This window comes from Panthera onca, chromosome D1 (assembly GCF_046562875.1).
Source record: "Panthera onca isolate mPanOnc1 chromosome D1, mPanOnc1 haplotype 2, whole genome shotgun sequence".
NCBI lineage: Eukaryota > Metazoa > Chordata > Mammalia > Carnivora > Felidae > Panthera > Panthera onca.
The window spans coordinates 37,079,588-37,093,249 of NC_138348.1; the positions used below are offsets into that span (position 1 = coordinate 37,079,588).

General features: G+C 36.7%; 1 protein-coding gene across 1 annotated transcript; it reads left to right on the forward strand.

Moving 5' to 3' along the window:
* Nucleotides 1-1,149: 1,149 nt before the first annotated feature.
* Nucleotides 1,150-9,312, forward strand: SVIP (small VCP interacting protein). Its single transcript, XM_060606226.3, has 4 exons — nucleotides 1,150-1,320; nucleotides 3,371-3,421; nucleotides 4,137-4,250; nucleotides 8,625-9,312. Exons 1-4 carry the CDS (start codon nucleotides 1,267-1,269, stop codon nucleotides 8,637-8,639), a joined length of 234 nt encoding a protein of 77 aa, XP_060462209.1. The 5' UTR covers nucleotides 1,150-1,266; the 3' UTR covers nucleotides 8,640-9,312.
* The last annotated feature ends 4,350 nt before the right edge of the window (nucleotides 9,313-13,662 follow it).

Below are 13,662 nucleotides of genomic sequence, written 5' to 3' on the forward strand. Positions count from 1 at the left end.
CTGACTGAGCCAACTAGGCACCCCAAGGACAGTCTTTAATAAATGGTGTTTGGAAAACTGCACAACTACATGCAAAAGAACAAAAATGGACTTTTTAATACTGCACACAAATATGAAGTCAAAATGGATTAAAGACTTGAACATAAGACATGAAACCATAAAACTCCTTAAAATAAAAAACATAAGCAGTAAGCTCCCTGACTTTGGTCTTGGTGATATTTTAGATTTGACACCAAAAGCAAGGGCAACAAAAGCAAAAATAAGTGTAACTACATCAAACTAAAAAGCCTTCTGCACAGCAAAGGAAACTACAAACAAAATGAAAAGGCAAGCTATGGAATGGGGGAAATATTTGCAAATTACATATCTGATAATGAGTTAGTGTCTAAAATACACAAGTTAAGTCCAACTCAACAGCAAAAAGCAAATGACCCAATTAAAAAAAGGTCATAGAACCTAAAAGGACATTTTCCCCACAACATACAAATGGCCAACAGGTCCATGAAATGGTGCTCAACTCACTAATTATCAGGGAAATGCAAATTAAAACCACAATGAGGTATGAACTCACAGCTGCTACTATATCTATTTCCAAAAAGACAAGTTATAATTGCTGGCAAGGATATGGAGAAAAGGGAACCCTTGTATGCTGTTGCTGGGATTGTCAACCGGTAGAGTAACCAAGGAAAACATGATGGAAATTCTTTGGAAATTAAAATTAAAACTACCATATATATGATACAGGAATCCCACTTTTGGATCTATAGACTACAGAAACCAAAGCATCGTCTGGAAGAGGAATATGTAACCCCATGTTCATTGCAGTAGTACTCACAATAGCAACGTATGGAAACAACTTAATCTGTCCATTGACAAGTGAGTAAAGAAAAGGTAGTTTTTCTATTTTTCTCTCTCCCTCTAGCTGCCCAAACTCAGCAAGCTTTTCCTGGCGTGGAGGCCTTGCCTGCTTGCCTGCCACCCTGGCACTCGCCAGGAGGAGCTGTGCTGAGCGCGGTGGGGAATTGCCTCTAGAGGGCGGTAGGGAGAGGCGGGGTGGTGGAGTGACAGGCGGTGGGGGGTGGGGGGGCGTTGTAGCGGAGGAGGGGTGGGGCGGGGCGTTGCCGCAGAGGGGCGGGGCGGAGCCGAGGCGCCGGGCAGGGGTGGGGGCGGGGCGAGCGCCGCGAACCTGGGAAGCGGATCTGACCGCGCAGTTCGCTCTGTCAGGTCTGGGCGGGCCCAGAGAGGGACCCCCTAGCCGCTCTCCCCATGGGGATGTGTTTTCCCTGTCCGGGGGAGTCCGCGCCTCCCTCGCCGGACCTGGTGAGTAAGGCCGCGTCCCCGGGTTCCCATGTCCGCCGACCCGCGCCGCGCGCACCTGTTTTCCGGAGGTGCGCGTCGGAGGCCGCGAGCTGGGGGCTCCCGGGCTGGCCGTTGGGCGCGGAGGCGCGGACCGGACAGCTCGCCGGTGGTTTCTGCTGGCGAAGACGTGTGGACACGCTCCGAGGGACCTTGGGTCTGGCCGCGGGACCACAGCCGCCGCCTCCGTGTCGGTCTCTCCACTTCCGTTACAAAAAATTGCCCAAAGGCGGCTCCGGAGTCTGTTTACCTTTCGCAGACTTGGGGGAAATTGGGAGTTCTTAAGGACGCAGGCGTACGCAGACGGTGCGGTGTGTGGGCCATTCTTGGCGATGCGGTGGATGAAGTCAGGGTGCAACTGAAGTTCTTAATCTAGGCGATGTGCGTTTTCTTGTGTCTGTACCAACTGTATAAAGAAGGTGCTTAATAAAATCTCTTACACTCCTGTGCTCTGTTGGATATTGTAATAATCAGCTATTTCCCATTACCATTTTATCTCTTTATTAATTTCTTCTTTTTAAACAATAAGGGTTTTACGTAGTACGGAATGTAGAGTTTGTAACTTTGCCACATCTAGTAAATAGAAATACAGAAGGCCCAGTTAAATTTGAATTTGTAGATCAAAAAAAATATATTTTAAGAATAGGTGTATCTCATGCAATATTTGGGACATATACTAGAAATTATTCATTCTTTAGCTGAAATTCGTATTTAAGTGGTTTGTGGTACAAGTCATTTATACCTTTTGTAGCTTTCTATTTATAACAGTATCTTTACATTAATAGTCCTTACAGGTTGTTGATAATAGAAAACCTAAATTACTCTCTTCTTCTACCTAAAAATTCGTTGAAGGAAGTAAGGTGTTTGGGGAAGTACATTAACTCTTCAGCCATTTGATTATAGGTACTGAAAATGATCTGGAAGTTGATATGGGAAAATTTACCTTGTCTTTCTTGCTAGTGTTGCTTTTAAATGTTGTGAATTTTGTTTATTTGGCTGTTGGTAAAATACCAATATGCCAGCATTTGTTAAGCCCTCCCCCCTATCCCCACAGATAAACACATGGTTCACTACTGGAATGTCACTTTATCTTTGGGGTTTATCCAGGACCTCCCAAAGTGAAATAGATCTCCGACTATACCACCCACCCACACTTCCATTTCTTAATCACCATACTCTTCTTTGTGTTTTCTCAAAGCACAACTATTTAACAGACATGTTAAACAGACTTGATTATATTTAACTGTGTGCCTTCACTGGAATGTAAGTTCCATGTGATTGGAAACATTTGTCAGGTTTTTTTACCACTGCATCCTCAGCACCTAGAAAAGTTCCTGGGGGATGATGGTTGCTCAGTAAGTATTTGTCCAGTGAATGAATGAATATACGTATTGTGGTAGGGTAAACAAAGAAATTATTAACACAGCTGCCAAGGGAGTGCTGCTTACTGTCTTATATATTTAATGAATTTATAATTTATAATTAATAATAGTAATACATGATATAAAAAGTAATGTTCAGTGTGTCCCAACATGGAGCAGTACCTCTTTAAAATTTCCTTCAGGGCTTCATGTCCTACACAATAAGATTAGCCCACTTCATTCATGACTGTTTCCTGAAAATACCACCTACTTCAAACCACATGTTTCCTTTCTTGTCTTATTAAATGCCATTTGTTTTATTATTATACTGACTAGCTTGTAAGCCTTAAAAAAAAAAGCAAATATATTATTTTATAGCACAACCTGAATATATGTAATATATATGCGTTTATAATACATGTTACGTATATGTGTCTTATGTGCTTATTTGGGGGTATATGGGTTTGGAGAATGAATTTCAGGAAGTTAAGTATTTCATAAATATTGTAAATAGTGGCAGTCTTAGTGGGACATTTTGAACGAGTACTAAATATTTTTGTAAATTGGTTTTATGTATATTGGTTTATAATATATAAATTATCCATGATGTTTGGTTTTATTTTACAACATATTTTTACACACAATTTCTTTAGGAAGAGAAAAGAGCAAAGCTTGCAGAGGCTGCAGAGAGAAGACAGAAGGAGGTAAGAGTAGAAATAAAATTCTGCCCACATAGGGGTGCTGGGGTGGCTCAGTCAGTTAAGCATATGAGTTCGGTTCAGGTCTTGATCTAACGGTTTGTGAGTTCAAGCCCTGCATTGGATTCTGTGCTGACACCTGAGAGCTTGGAGCCTGCTCTGGATTCTGTGTCTCCCTCTCTCCCTGCCCCTCCCCTGCTCATGCTCTGTCTCTCAAAAAATAAATAGTAAAAAAAAATTTTTTTAATAAAATTCTGCCCACATAGATAATTGTGTTCTTTATTCTCAATAGATGTTTATTACTAGTATTCTGTAATGAAAATTGTGTTTGATATCCTATAAATTTATGTATAATCATTTTTTAAATGATTTCTGTATTTCTATAACATACATTAATGCATTTATATCATTTAATGCATGAAAATTACTGTACAGATGTCTTCTGTAATGTGAGATGCCCCTTTAATAAAACCTTCTTCTTTGGGATAAAGTGACCATACTTTATAAAGCACTGACAGATGTCAAGTTAAGTTTAGGGAAAAAATACCCAGTGAAGAAATGATGCTTTATGCAAAGCTTCTATAGAAGTAGTCTAATTCTTTGTTACCACAAATAAAACTCTCTTCCAAAGAAAAACCTAAAAAGCAACAAACAAATACCTTTTGGATACTGGATACTAATTTTTGTTGTTCTTCTAAACCATTTAATACATTTTCTAAAGGCTGCATCTCGGGGCATTTTGGATGTTCGGTCTGTGGAAGAAAAGAGAAAGAAAAAGGAAAAAATAGAAAAACAAATTGCTACATCTGGGCCCCCACCAGAAGGTGGACTTAGGGTAAGTATTAAAATTTACTTACAGTTTAATTTATTTGGAACGTTAAAAAATGTCAGTAGCAATCTATTCAATAGTTTCTTCTTGAAATGGATTATCAGAAAATTTTAAATTAATTTAAAAGCATAAATAAATAGATTGGAAGAAGTGCCAATTTATGTGGACATTCCAGCATTTCCAAAAATGAAAATAGATTGTTTTTCCTGATTACCTTAGCACTGTATTTTAATATTTTGTATTTATATGATTAATAACAATATATAGGAAACTTAATATGGAAGAGTATAAAGAAGAACATAAAATTCACCCCAATTCAGTGTCATTTTGACAGACCTCATTTCTAATCTCCATTTGTACATCAATCTTAATTGAATTGGATTACACTATAGATTCCTTTTTTTTTTTTTTAAATAACCTACATTTTTTTCACTGAGTGATTTGAGGATTTTGAGCTTTTCATGGTCACTCATTATCATAGTTCAGTAAATGTCAGTTTGGACAATAGACTATACGGGGTGAGTGTGACATACACACCTCCCACCTCCCAACATAGCAATTGCAGCTCTTGACATGGAAATACAATGATGGACAAGTTAAACAGGACCCTGAACTTGAGGATCTTTACAGTTTTCTATAAAGGTTTTCTAGAAAGGTTTTATTTTACATGTTAAAGCACAAGAAAATATTGTTCAGATACTAAGATTTTATTCTTGGGGTGCCTGGGTGGCTCAGTCGGTTGAGCGTCCGACTTCAGCTCAGGTCACGATCTCACAGTGTGTGGGTTCAAGCCCCGTGTCAGGCTCTGTGCTGACAGCTCAGAGCCTGGAGCCTGTTTCCAAACCTGTGTCTCCCTCTCTCTCTGCCCGCCCCCCCCCAAGTCTCACTTTGTCTCACTCTGTCTCTCAAAAATAAATAAATATTTAAAAAAATTAAAAAAAAAAGATTTTATTCTTTGGTCCATTTTTAAAGGAAATAAATTTTTCAAGTAAGTGTTTTTGTGACAAGGACAATGTCCTGAATTTCAGTCATTTATATCTAACTTGTCAATGATTTATTAGCACTTATTTAGCTGATTTACTGTCTTTGCAATTCAGTTTTTTTGATTTTTAATTTTTTTAAGTCTAGTTAATATAGTGTTATATTAGTTTCAGGTGTACAACATAGCGATTCAACATCTCTATACATTTTGCTGTGCTCATCACAAGTGTAGATACCATCTGTCACCATACAATGTTATTACAATAGCACTGACTTTTTGGGGGGAGCTCTTAAAACTATATATAAATACATACATGTATATATCCTCCTATCCTGTGGGGCAGGCAGTTTAGAAGCATCCTGAGACGAGGTGCTTCTGGCTTAGGAATATCATGCAGAAGTATGATTTATCTGTGTGTATTTTACCATTGTATATTAATTCATCTAGTTTTGTTTAGTCAATGAAAGTAAAAGAAAATATAATTTTATCAACTTTTAACAGTGTATAGAATAATCGGTTTCAGTCTTAAGGTAAATAGCTGTGACTGTTGTGCTTATGTTTTTTATATACCTGCACAATAGAAGAGAATAAATCTTCTGGAAAGTGAAACAGTTGGTTGATACAAAGTCAGGATATTTATCAGAAGCACAGATGTTTGCGTTCATTACTCTACTGAGATATAGGTGTATGCCACCAGGTTTATTTCATAGAAGTTTCTCAAAAACACTAACAAAAATTGTGAAAATTAAAGTGTGTGACCAGAAATTATGCTGAATTTCAGTGTTTCATAATAGAAGAAATGGGGGTATTGAGTGACAATCAAAATCACATATAATGTTATAAGAAAAAGATACTTTATATATAGTCAGAGTTAAGAAGGTATTTATTTGACATATTCTAATCTAATAAATTTAACATCAGATTTTAAACTCTAAGAAAGAAAGTAGCTTTCTTAATTAAATCTGAAGCCTAGCCTGAAGCCTATACTTTAGAAATAAATTAGGCCATGTACTGCTTTTGGTCCCTTCAGCAGTGTTCAGAATTAAAATCATCCCAATTTTAAATTTTTTGCCTGTTTTTCTTTGTGTACTGTTCTTACAAGAAAGCTCTCTGGTTCCATTAATAAAAATCACCCTCAAGGCCATCAAGGTGGACAGTGGCTCATTATGATAAACCACTCCTGCTGTACTCTGGGTCATTTTCCCTTGGAATATTCCTAATCACTTCTACCATTGACATACTAGCTTTAAGAGACATGCTCCTTTCCCCTCCACCACCTGCGTAGATCATTGAGAGCATACAGTGAAGTTCAAAATAAGTTTTTAGAGATTCAATGCTAATAGAAGGGGAAACAGAAGGCAGAGAGTAACTTTAATCTTCAAACCCGTTGGCCTAAGGTCCTTTAAGGGCTGCTGCCAGGCCTGTTCTGCAGGCTGGTCTGGTGTGGCCTCTACCGTGTAGCTAGATTTTTCCTCACCAGACTTCACAGTATGAGGAAAACATGGCCTCTCTCTGTCTTCATGTACTCCACATATTCATCTCCTGACCAGCGCTGCCTCTTCCCGGGATGATTGGCATTGGCAATGCTCACTATCTTCTGGGAAGGCAACCTCATTTTTTTTCTTTTTAATTTCTTTTCATTGTCACATAATTTTACATTAGTTTAGTTTCAAGTGTAGAGCATAGCGATTCTACAAGTCTATATATTATGCTATGCTCACTAGAACCACCATCTGTCACCGCACAACCCTGTTGCAATACCCTTGACTGTATTTTCTATGCTGTACCTTTTTTCCCTCTGACTTACTCATTCCATAACTAGAAGCCTGTATCTCCCACTCTCCTTAACCCATTTTGACCATCCTCCCACCCTCCTCCCCACTAGCAACCATCAGTTTGTTCTCTGTATTTATGACCCTGTTTGTGCTTTTTAAAATTTGTTTTGTCTGTTTTTACATATAAGTGAAATCATATGGTATTTGTCTTTCTCTGTCTGACTGATTTCACTCAGCATAAAACCCTCTAGGTCCATCCATGTTGTTGCAAATGGCAAGATCTCATCTTTTTTATGGCTAAGTGATATTTGTGTGTGCGTGTGTGTGTGTGTGTGTGTGTGTGTGTGTGTGTGTGTGTATATACATACACCACATATTCTTTATCTATCAATGGATACTTGGACTGCTTCCCTAACTTGGTTATTGTAAATAATGTTGCAATAAACATACTGGTGCATGTATCTTTTCAAATTAGTGTTTTCATTTTCTTTGGGTAAATACCCAATAGTGGAATTACTGGATCATGTAAATGATTTAATTTTTTGAGGACCCCCCCCCTCTCTTCTAGAGTGGCAAGGGAGCTTTATTTTAAGAGCTCAGTGTGATGATGACATGGTACAAACTAATATCAGTACAGGATATGACAGTACAGGAGTAGTGGCAGACCTCTAATGCAGTGGCTCGGAACCCTGGCTACATGTTAGAATCTCATGAGGAGCTTTCAAAAAAGGCTGACCCTTGGCTCCCACCTCATGCTAATCAGAATCTCTGAGAGTGGAGTTTAGTCATCAGGACTTTCTTAAGCTCCTCGAGGTAGCCTAATGCGACAAACCAGATTGAGAATCACTGCTCTGGTCTTTTTAACACTAATCTTCAAAGATATATTGTGGGAAATAGAGTCCCGTGGTAAAAAATAAAATATTTTAAATTCCTGGACACGATATTATATTCTGAATCCCTTTCTTAGAGATTCAAAAGTGCACAATGTTCCAAGTCTCTAAGAAGTCCTAAAATGAAAGCAAATTTACTTGGATTAACCCTTAATTTTCAAAACTGAAATACAGATTTAAAAAAAATATGTAACACCCAATAATATTGCTTGGATGTACATGAAAACCACTACTCAAGAGACTGGTAAGTACCTGGTACTATCCCAGTGACTTTTTCAGAATTTACTCCTGCAGATGTAGTAGACTTGATTGAACAGAACAACCAAGTTTCTCAAGTCAAGCAAGAAAAGGACTTTGCCAAACCATTACTTAACAATTTCTGCCATTCTGTGGCTCCCTGCCTCAAACAAGAATTCCTGTATTTTTATTTTACAGTTTCATTGTTTTTATTTTGTGGTATTTTCTTTTGGTTTTCCTGAGCTAATTATTGGTTATTTGGGATTTAGCTACCCGTTAATCTGCCCAGGCATTTTGTTTTACTTCTTTATGTCTTTAAACAATCGTTTGTCTTATTTCAGAAGTTGACCATCGTGTAAAATTATACTAATCACTGCTATGCACAGAAATCACTTCACATTTGTATAGCCCATACTTCTATTTTTGCTCACTAGGATATTTTTACATTAACTTTAAATAAAATTTACTTGTCTCCATGTGTTTTTATCTTTTCTAGTGGACAGTTTCATAAGCGTAACGTGAGTAGAAAAGTCTACTGCCAGTAACTAATATCTGCAATCAAGTGGACGTCCGCAGCCTAATGTCTTCTCTTTGAATAAATAAAATAATTTATTGTAATTGTAGTGCCATTAAATGCAGTCAGTGCTTTTCCAGTATTGATAGACCGAAACTGTTTTTGATGTTCAAACTTAGAAAATGGCCAGACCCTTCATCAAATACTTATTTTCTTACATTTGCTCTTGTGCAGGTAGTGGGTGATTTGGCATTTTTTAGTAATTAAAACATGGACCTAAATAGTGAATATATATATATGTCGCATGCAAAACGTCTGCATACACCTCAGACATTAAAGTTTGCCATTGTATTTTCTCTCCTTTATATGATGACCTAGCAATCTATATTTTTCTGCTTAGCCTTGTATCTGTTTTTATTTCATTATCTATGAAGGCTTTTGCTTAAAATTATGGACTTTGTGCCTTGAAACTGATCATCAGGGAAAATGTTGAAAAATCATTTGAAGGGCTTATATGAAGGGACACTGTAAATTTTTGTATCTTACCAATGAGTAATGAAAATTTGTAGAAACTGTTGAATTTCTCCTAATTTATTTTCTATTTCTGTGGCTTATAAAATTAACATGTAGGGTTTTACATTGCAATAAAAGTGTTTTTTTGCTTGCTGAATTTAAAATTATATATTAATAGTACCATCAGAGAGCAGTGATCTATTACACGATGTCAGACTCAGCTCTAAAGATATTTGTAGTAACTGAATGAGTTAAACTAAGAATCTGATGGGCTGTACTGAGTGATAATAGATTTGTCCAAATTTCATAGGTGTTTTTATTCTTTTGCATTTATTAAAGAATGATCTCAAGATTTATACACATGCGAAATTGCCAAGGCAAATGTGAATGTATGAAATAGAAACATGTAGGTACTGTATTTAAAAGGTCTACTTTAAACATAAACATACTATGAGGTAACTCTATGTGATGCATAGTCATAAACTTTTCTAGTTTTTGTTCATTAGTAACATGAGCATTAGTAACATTATAGCATTTTTGTTTTTTGAATTTTCCTTTTTAGTATATAATAAGCTAAAATAGGAGAATTCCTATATCTTTTAATTTGGTTGCTAACTCTTTTGGATGACAAGGCCACAATCTGAGCCCTAAATTAGAATTTGTAAGACAGTTAAGTGCCAATGGAGACTATAAATTAGACCAGCTTATTTGATTTACAAAAAGAAAACTGAGCCATCATTGTGCTCATCCCTCCCACAAGACCTGTATTACATAGCAGTATATCATATATGATAATTTTAGAGTTTGAACTATATTATAGGTCTCTTGACTCTTCATTGGAAACATTATTTTTTCTATTATGGCATAAAATAGTTTATGAATATCCAGGCAAGACATCTATTTAGACAGGCTCAGTTTTTCTTCATCCTTTAGAAGGTCAGTGGTATTTTTGTTGATAAAGGATAGTGAAATCATTGAATTTTATCTTAGAAATAAAATTTTTGACTTTATGAACATGATTAATTTCTCCAAGGCAGAAAGGAAGAAAAACATCATCAGTAGGTGAATAGATATAAAGCCAGAGTGTACTAACCTTGAATTGTGTAAATCCTTCCTTCTGCTTTAATATAGAAAGAACAATTTTATCTGTACTACGTCTTAAGAATTACAACTTGAGTTGGTGTAAACAAAGGTTTACATCCAGGGGATAATGCCCTATTTCTAATAGAGTTTATATCCAGAGACCATGTGTGTTTACTGTTGAACCATGAATGATATGCTGGTGTATTGCTTTCTGGGAACAATGGGATATCCTGCTCCAGCCAATCATGCATGGCCTGCTTCCATGGGTATAATCAGCTTTCTGCAAAAAGATAGGGGTTGCATGGGCTAAGGGGTGATACTCAAATGTTAAGAATAGTTTTAGGAAGGGGAAGGGAAAAGAGGAGACTAGATGCCTGATAGGAAACCAGTAAGTGACTACTAAAAAAAAAAAAAAAAAAAAAAAAAGCACATATATATCCAACCTCTCTCTCATCAAGTTATGAATCAGTTCCTGATGAAAACTTAACTTGGAGCCAATTTCCCATAAATCATAATTCAAATAGGAAAACATGGTAATGCTTAATATGTCACCCAAACCCTCCAACAAATGACTAAAATATAACTGAAACAGTGAAATACTTTTATATAACTATCATATTAAGATGTAAAATGCTAAAACCACTGCTGCTTAATTTTAATCATTAGACAATATGACTGGTAACAAAAAGTTGTATATTATCATATAGCCCCTTTGTTAACATGCTGCATGTTTTTTAAAACATCTATATGTGATACTATGGTTCCACCAATTGTATTTGGAATGTAATTAATAGTTTTCACATACATAGTTTGTTATAAATTCTGTATTGCCTTATGGGGACATAAATATACATTTTTCCTATATAAAAATTGAGTTTGGCCATCTCTTTAACAAAATTGTATCTTCACGGAGTATTGAATAATTAGAACTTGGGTGAATGGTTAGGGAAACCATGACGCTCTTATCTCTGGCATGAATGAGAACAACAGAGCTAAAGGCTATTTGGTATGTTCATACAATCCCTGAATTTACAGATAGGCATGTTTCTTTTTCTATACTCTAAAGGAGAAATGATAATAGTCTCCTGTTGCCTTAGAGAAATACAATAATGTAAGAGTTCTAGCTGTCATCCTTTGTACCCCAGGAGAATTGACATAAGCTTTGAGGTTTTTTTTTCCAACAGTCCGACTTGTAAATCTTCACTAGGAATTATAGTACACCCTTAGAAGAAAAAGTAACTTGTCAGTTTTAGGTTTGAATAATACCTGCATAAATAGGTTAGTAAGAGAGAGGTAGGTAGATAGGCACACCTATCTGCGTTGACATTTAAGGTGTGTGTGGTTATTTTGTTTTGTTTTTAACACTTTCAAATAAGCATCTCAAATTCCCCTACTACATGTGCTTTAAGCTGATTCAACTGTGACACCATAGCCATTTTCTTTGATATTCTCAAAAACCACTAGGAAGGCATCTGTGTATTTCATAGACTTTGAACAAGTTTTGGTTTGATTCAGAGAAGTTTGTTTCGAAAACTCAGTTAAAATTTCTCATATGACATGGCTTTTTGTTTTTCTATTCTTCCAGATATGTTTCATCTTGTAAATATTACCTCTAAATATGACTATTATGGTCTGACCTGAACATGATACTTTTATTGTAGCCCAGATTGCATTGCCTATTTGTTCAAGTTTATTTATTTTGAGGTGGGGTCCAGGGGAGACATGCATGAGTTGGAGAGGTACAGAGAGAGATAGGGAGAGAGAGAATCCCAAGCAGGTTCCACACTGTCAGCACGGAACCTGCTTCAGGGCTCGAATTCATGAACCGTGAGATCATGACCTGAGCTGATGTCATGATTCACCCAGGCTCCATGCATTGCCTATTTTTATAGCACCATACTTGGTTTGGGTTTCAAATCAATGTCCTCTAGTCACAGGTTTGAGCCAACTTTTGCAAGTACTTCAAACTTAACCTCAAATGGAACTAAGTAGTTTTGCATAGAAACTCTTTCTAGGCTATTTCTCTGAAATCTGTTTTTCTCACATCAGTCAGAAGTCAAGGAGTTATCCTAAACTTCCTATTCTACCTAATTTCTAGGGTGCCCTTTTCTTATCCTACATTTCTCAGATAGGTTATTAGTAACAGACATACTTAAAGTAGGTTAAAAAAATACCAAGTGTCTCGTGTAGATAATTCTTAAGTATCTACACACAAATTTGTAGAACTAATGAGTTTAGCAAGGCTGCAGAATACCAAGTCCATATATGAAAATGTCAATGCTATTTCTACAGGCAAGTAATAAGTAATCTGAAAATTAAGAAAATTCAATTACAGCATCATCACATAGAATAAAATACTTAGGAAAAAAATAAAAGAAGTAAAAGATCTGAACTAAAAGCTACAAGACATAGTTGAGAAGTTAAAAAAAAAAAAAACAAAACCCTAAATGTTTGGGACCTAAACCATTGGGACCATGGTTTAGAAGACTCAGTATTGTCAAAATTGCATTCTGAAATTGATCAATAAATTCAGTGCAAAATCCCAGCAAACTTTTTTCAGAGAAATTGACAAAATGATCCTAAAATTTACATGGAAATGCAAGATTTATAATAGTGAAAACAATTTAGGAAAAAGAACATAGTAATTTTCACTAAGGAGTCAATGAGTAAGAGCAATCTACATTTGGTCATTTCCTTCTGAATGTAGTCTCGTTTTTCCATATCCTTGTTGAATTCCCTTCAGCTAGCAGCTAGACCTCAAGGTCAATTGTGACCACGTTCTTAGCAACACCTAAAAGATCATCATAGATGTTGTATAAGCAGAAAGAATGATGCCACCCTACCCCAAATATGTTCACATACTAATCACTGGACCCTGGAAATAAGTTACGTTACATGGCAAAAGGTATTTTGCAGACCTTAAAATGGAGAGATTGCATTACGTTATCTAGGTGGACCCATTCTGATCACATGGATTATTATTTTTTTTAATTATGTTTTTTAATGTTTGTTTTTGAGAGAGAGCAAGCAAGGGAGGGGCAGGGAGAGGGACACACAGAATCTGAAGCAGGCTCCAGGCTCTGAGCTGTCAGCACAGAGCCCAAAGTGGGGCTTGAACTCATGAACCCTGAGATCATGACCTGAGCCAAACGACTTTGGCCAAACGCTTAACCAACTGAGCCACCCCAGCGCCCCTCGCAAGGGTTCTTAAAAGCAGAAAATCTTTCTACCTGTGGTCAGAGAGATGTAAAGAAAGAAGTCTCGTTGAGATACTCTATTGTTGGCTTTGAAGATAGAGGAAAGAGAACATGAGCAAAGGAAATCAGCCTCTAGAACGTGGAAGAAGCAGGGAAACGAATTCTCTCCTAGACTCCTCAGAAGAAGCACAGCCCTGCTGACATCTTTATGTTAGCCCAGTGAGACC

What these genes read in the sequence shown, in the direction of transcription:
- SVIP (XM_060606226.3), top strand. Translation starts at nt 1,267, where the DNA reads ATGGGGATGTGTTTTCCCTGTCCGGGGGAGTCCGCGCCTCCCTCGCCG. An exon ending in CGCCTCCCTCGCCGGACCTG is followed by an intron (nt 1,321 to 3,370) that starts GTGAGTAAGGCC and finishes CAATTTCTTTAG; the next exon opens with GAAGAGAAAAGAGCAAAGCT. An exon ending in CAGAGAGAAGACAGAAGGAG is followed by an intron (nt 3,422 to 4,136) that starts GTAAGAGTAGAA and finishes CATTTTCTAAAG; the next exon opens with GCTGCATCTCGGGGCATTTT.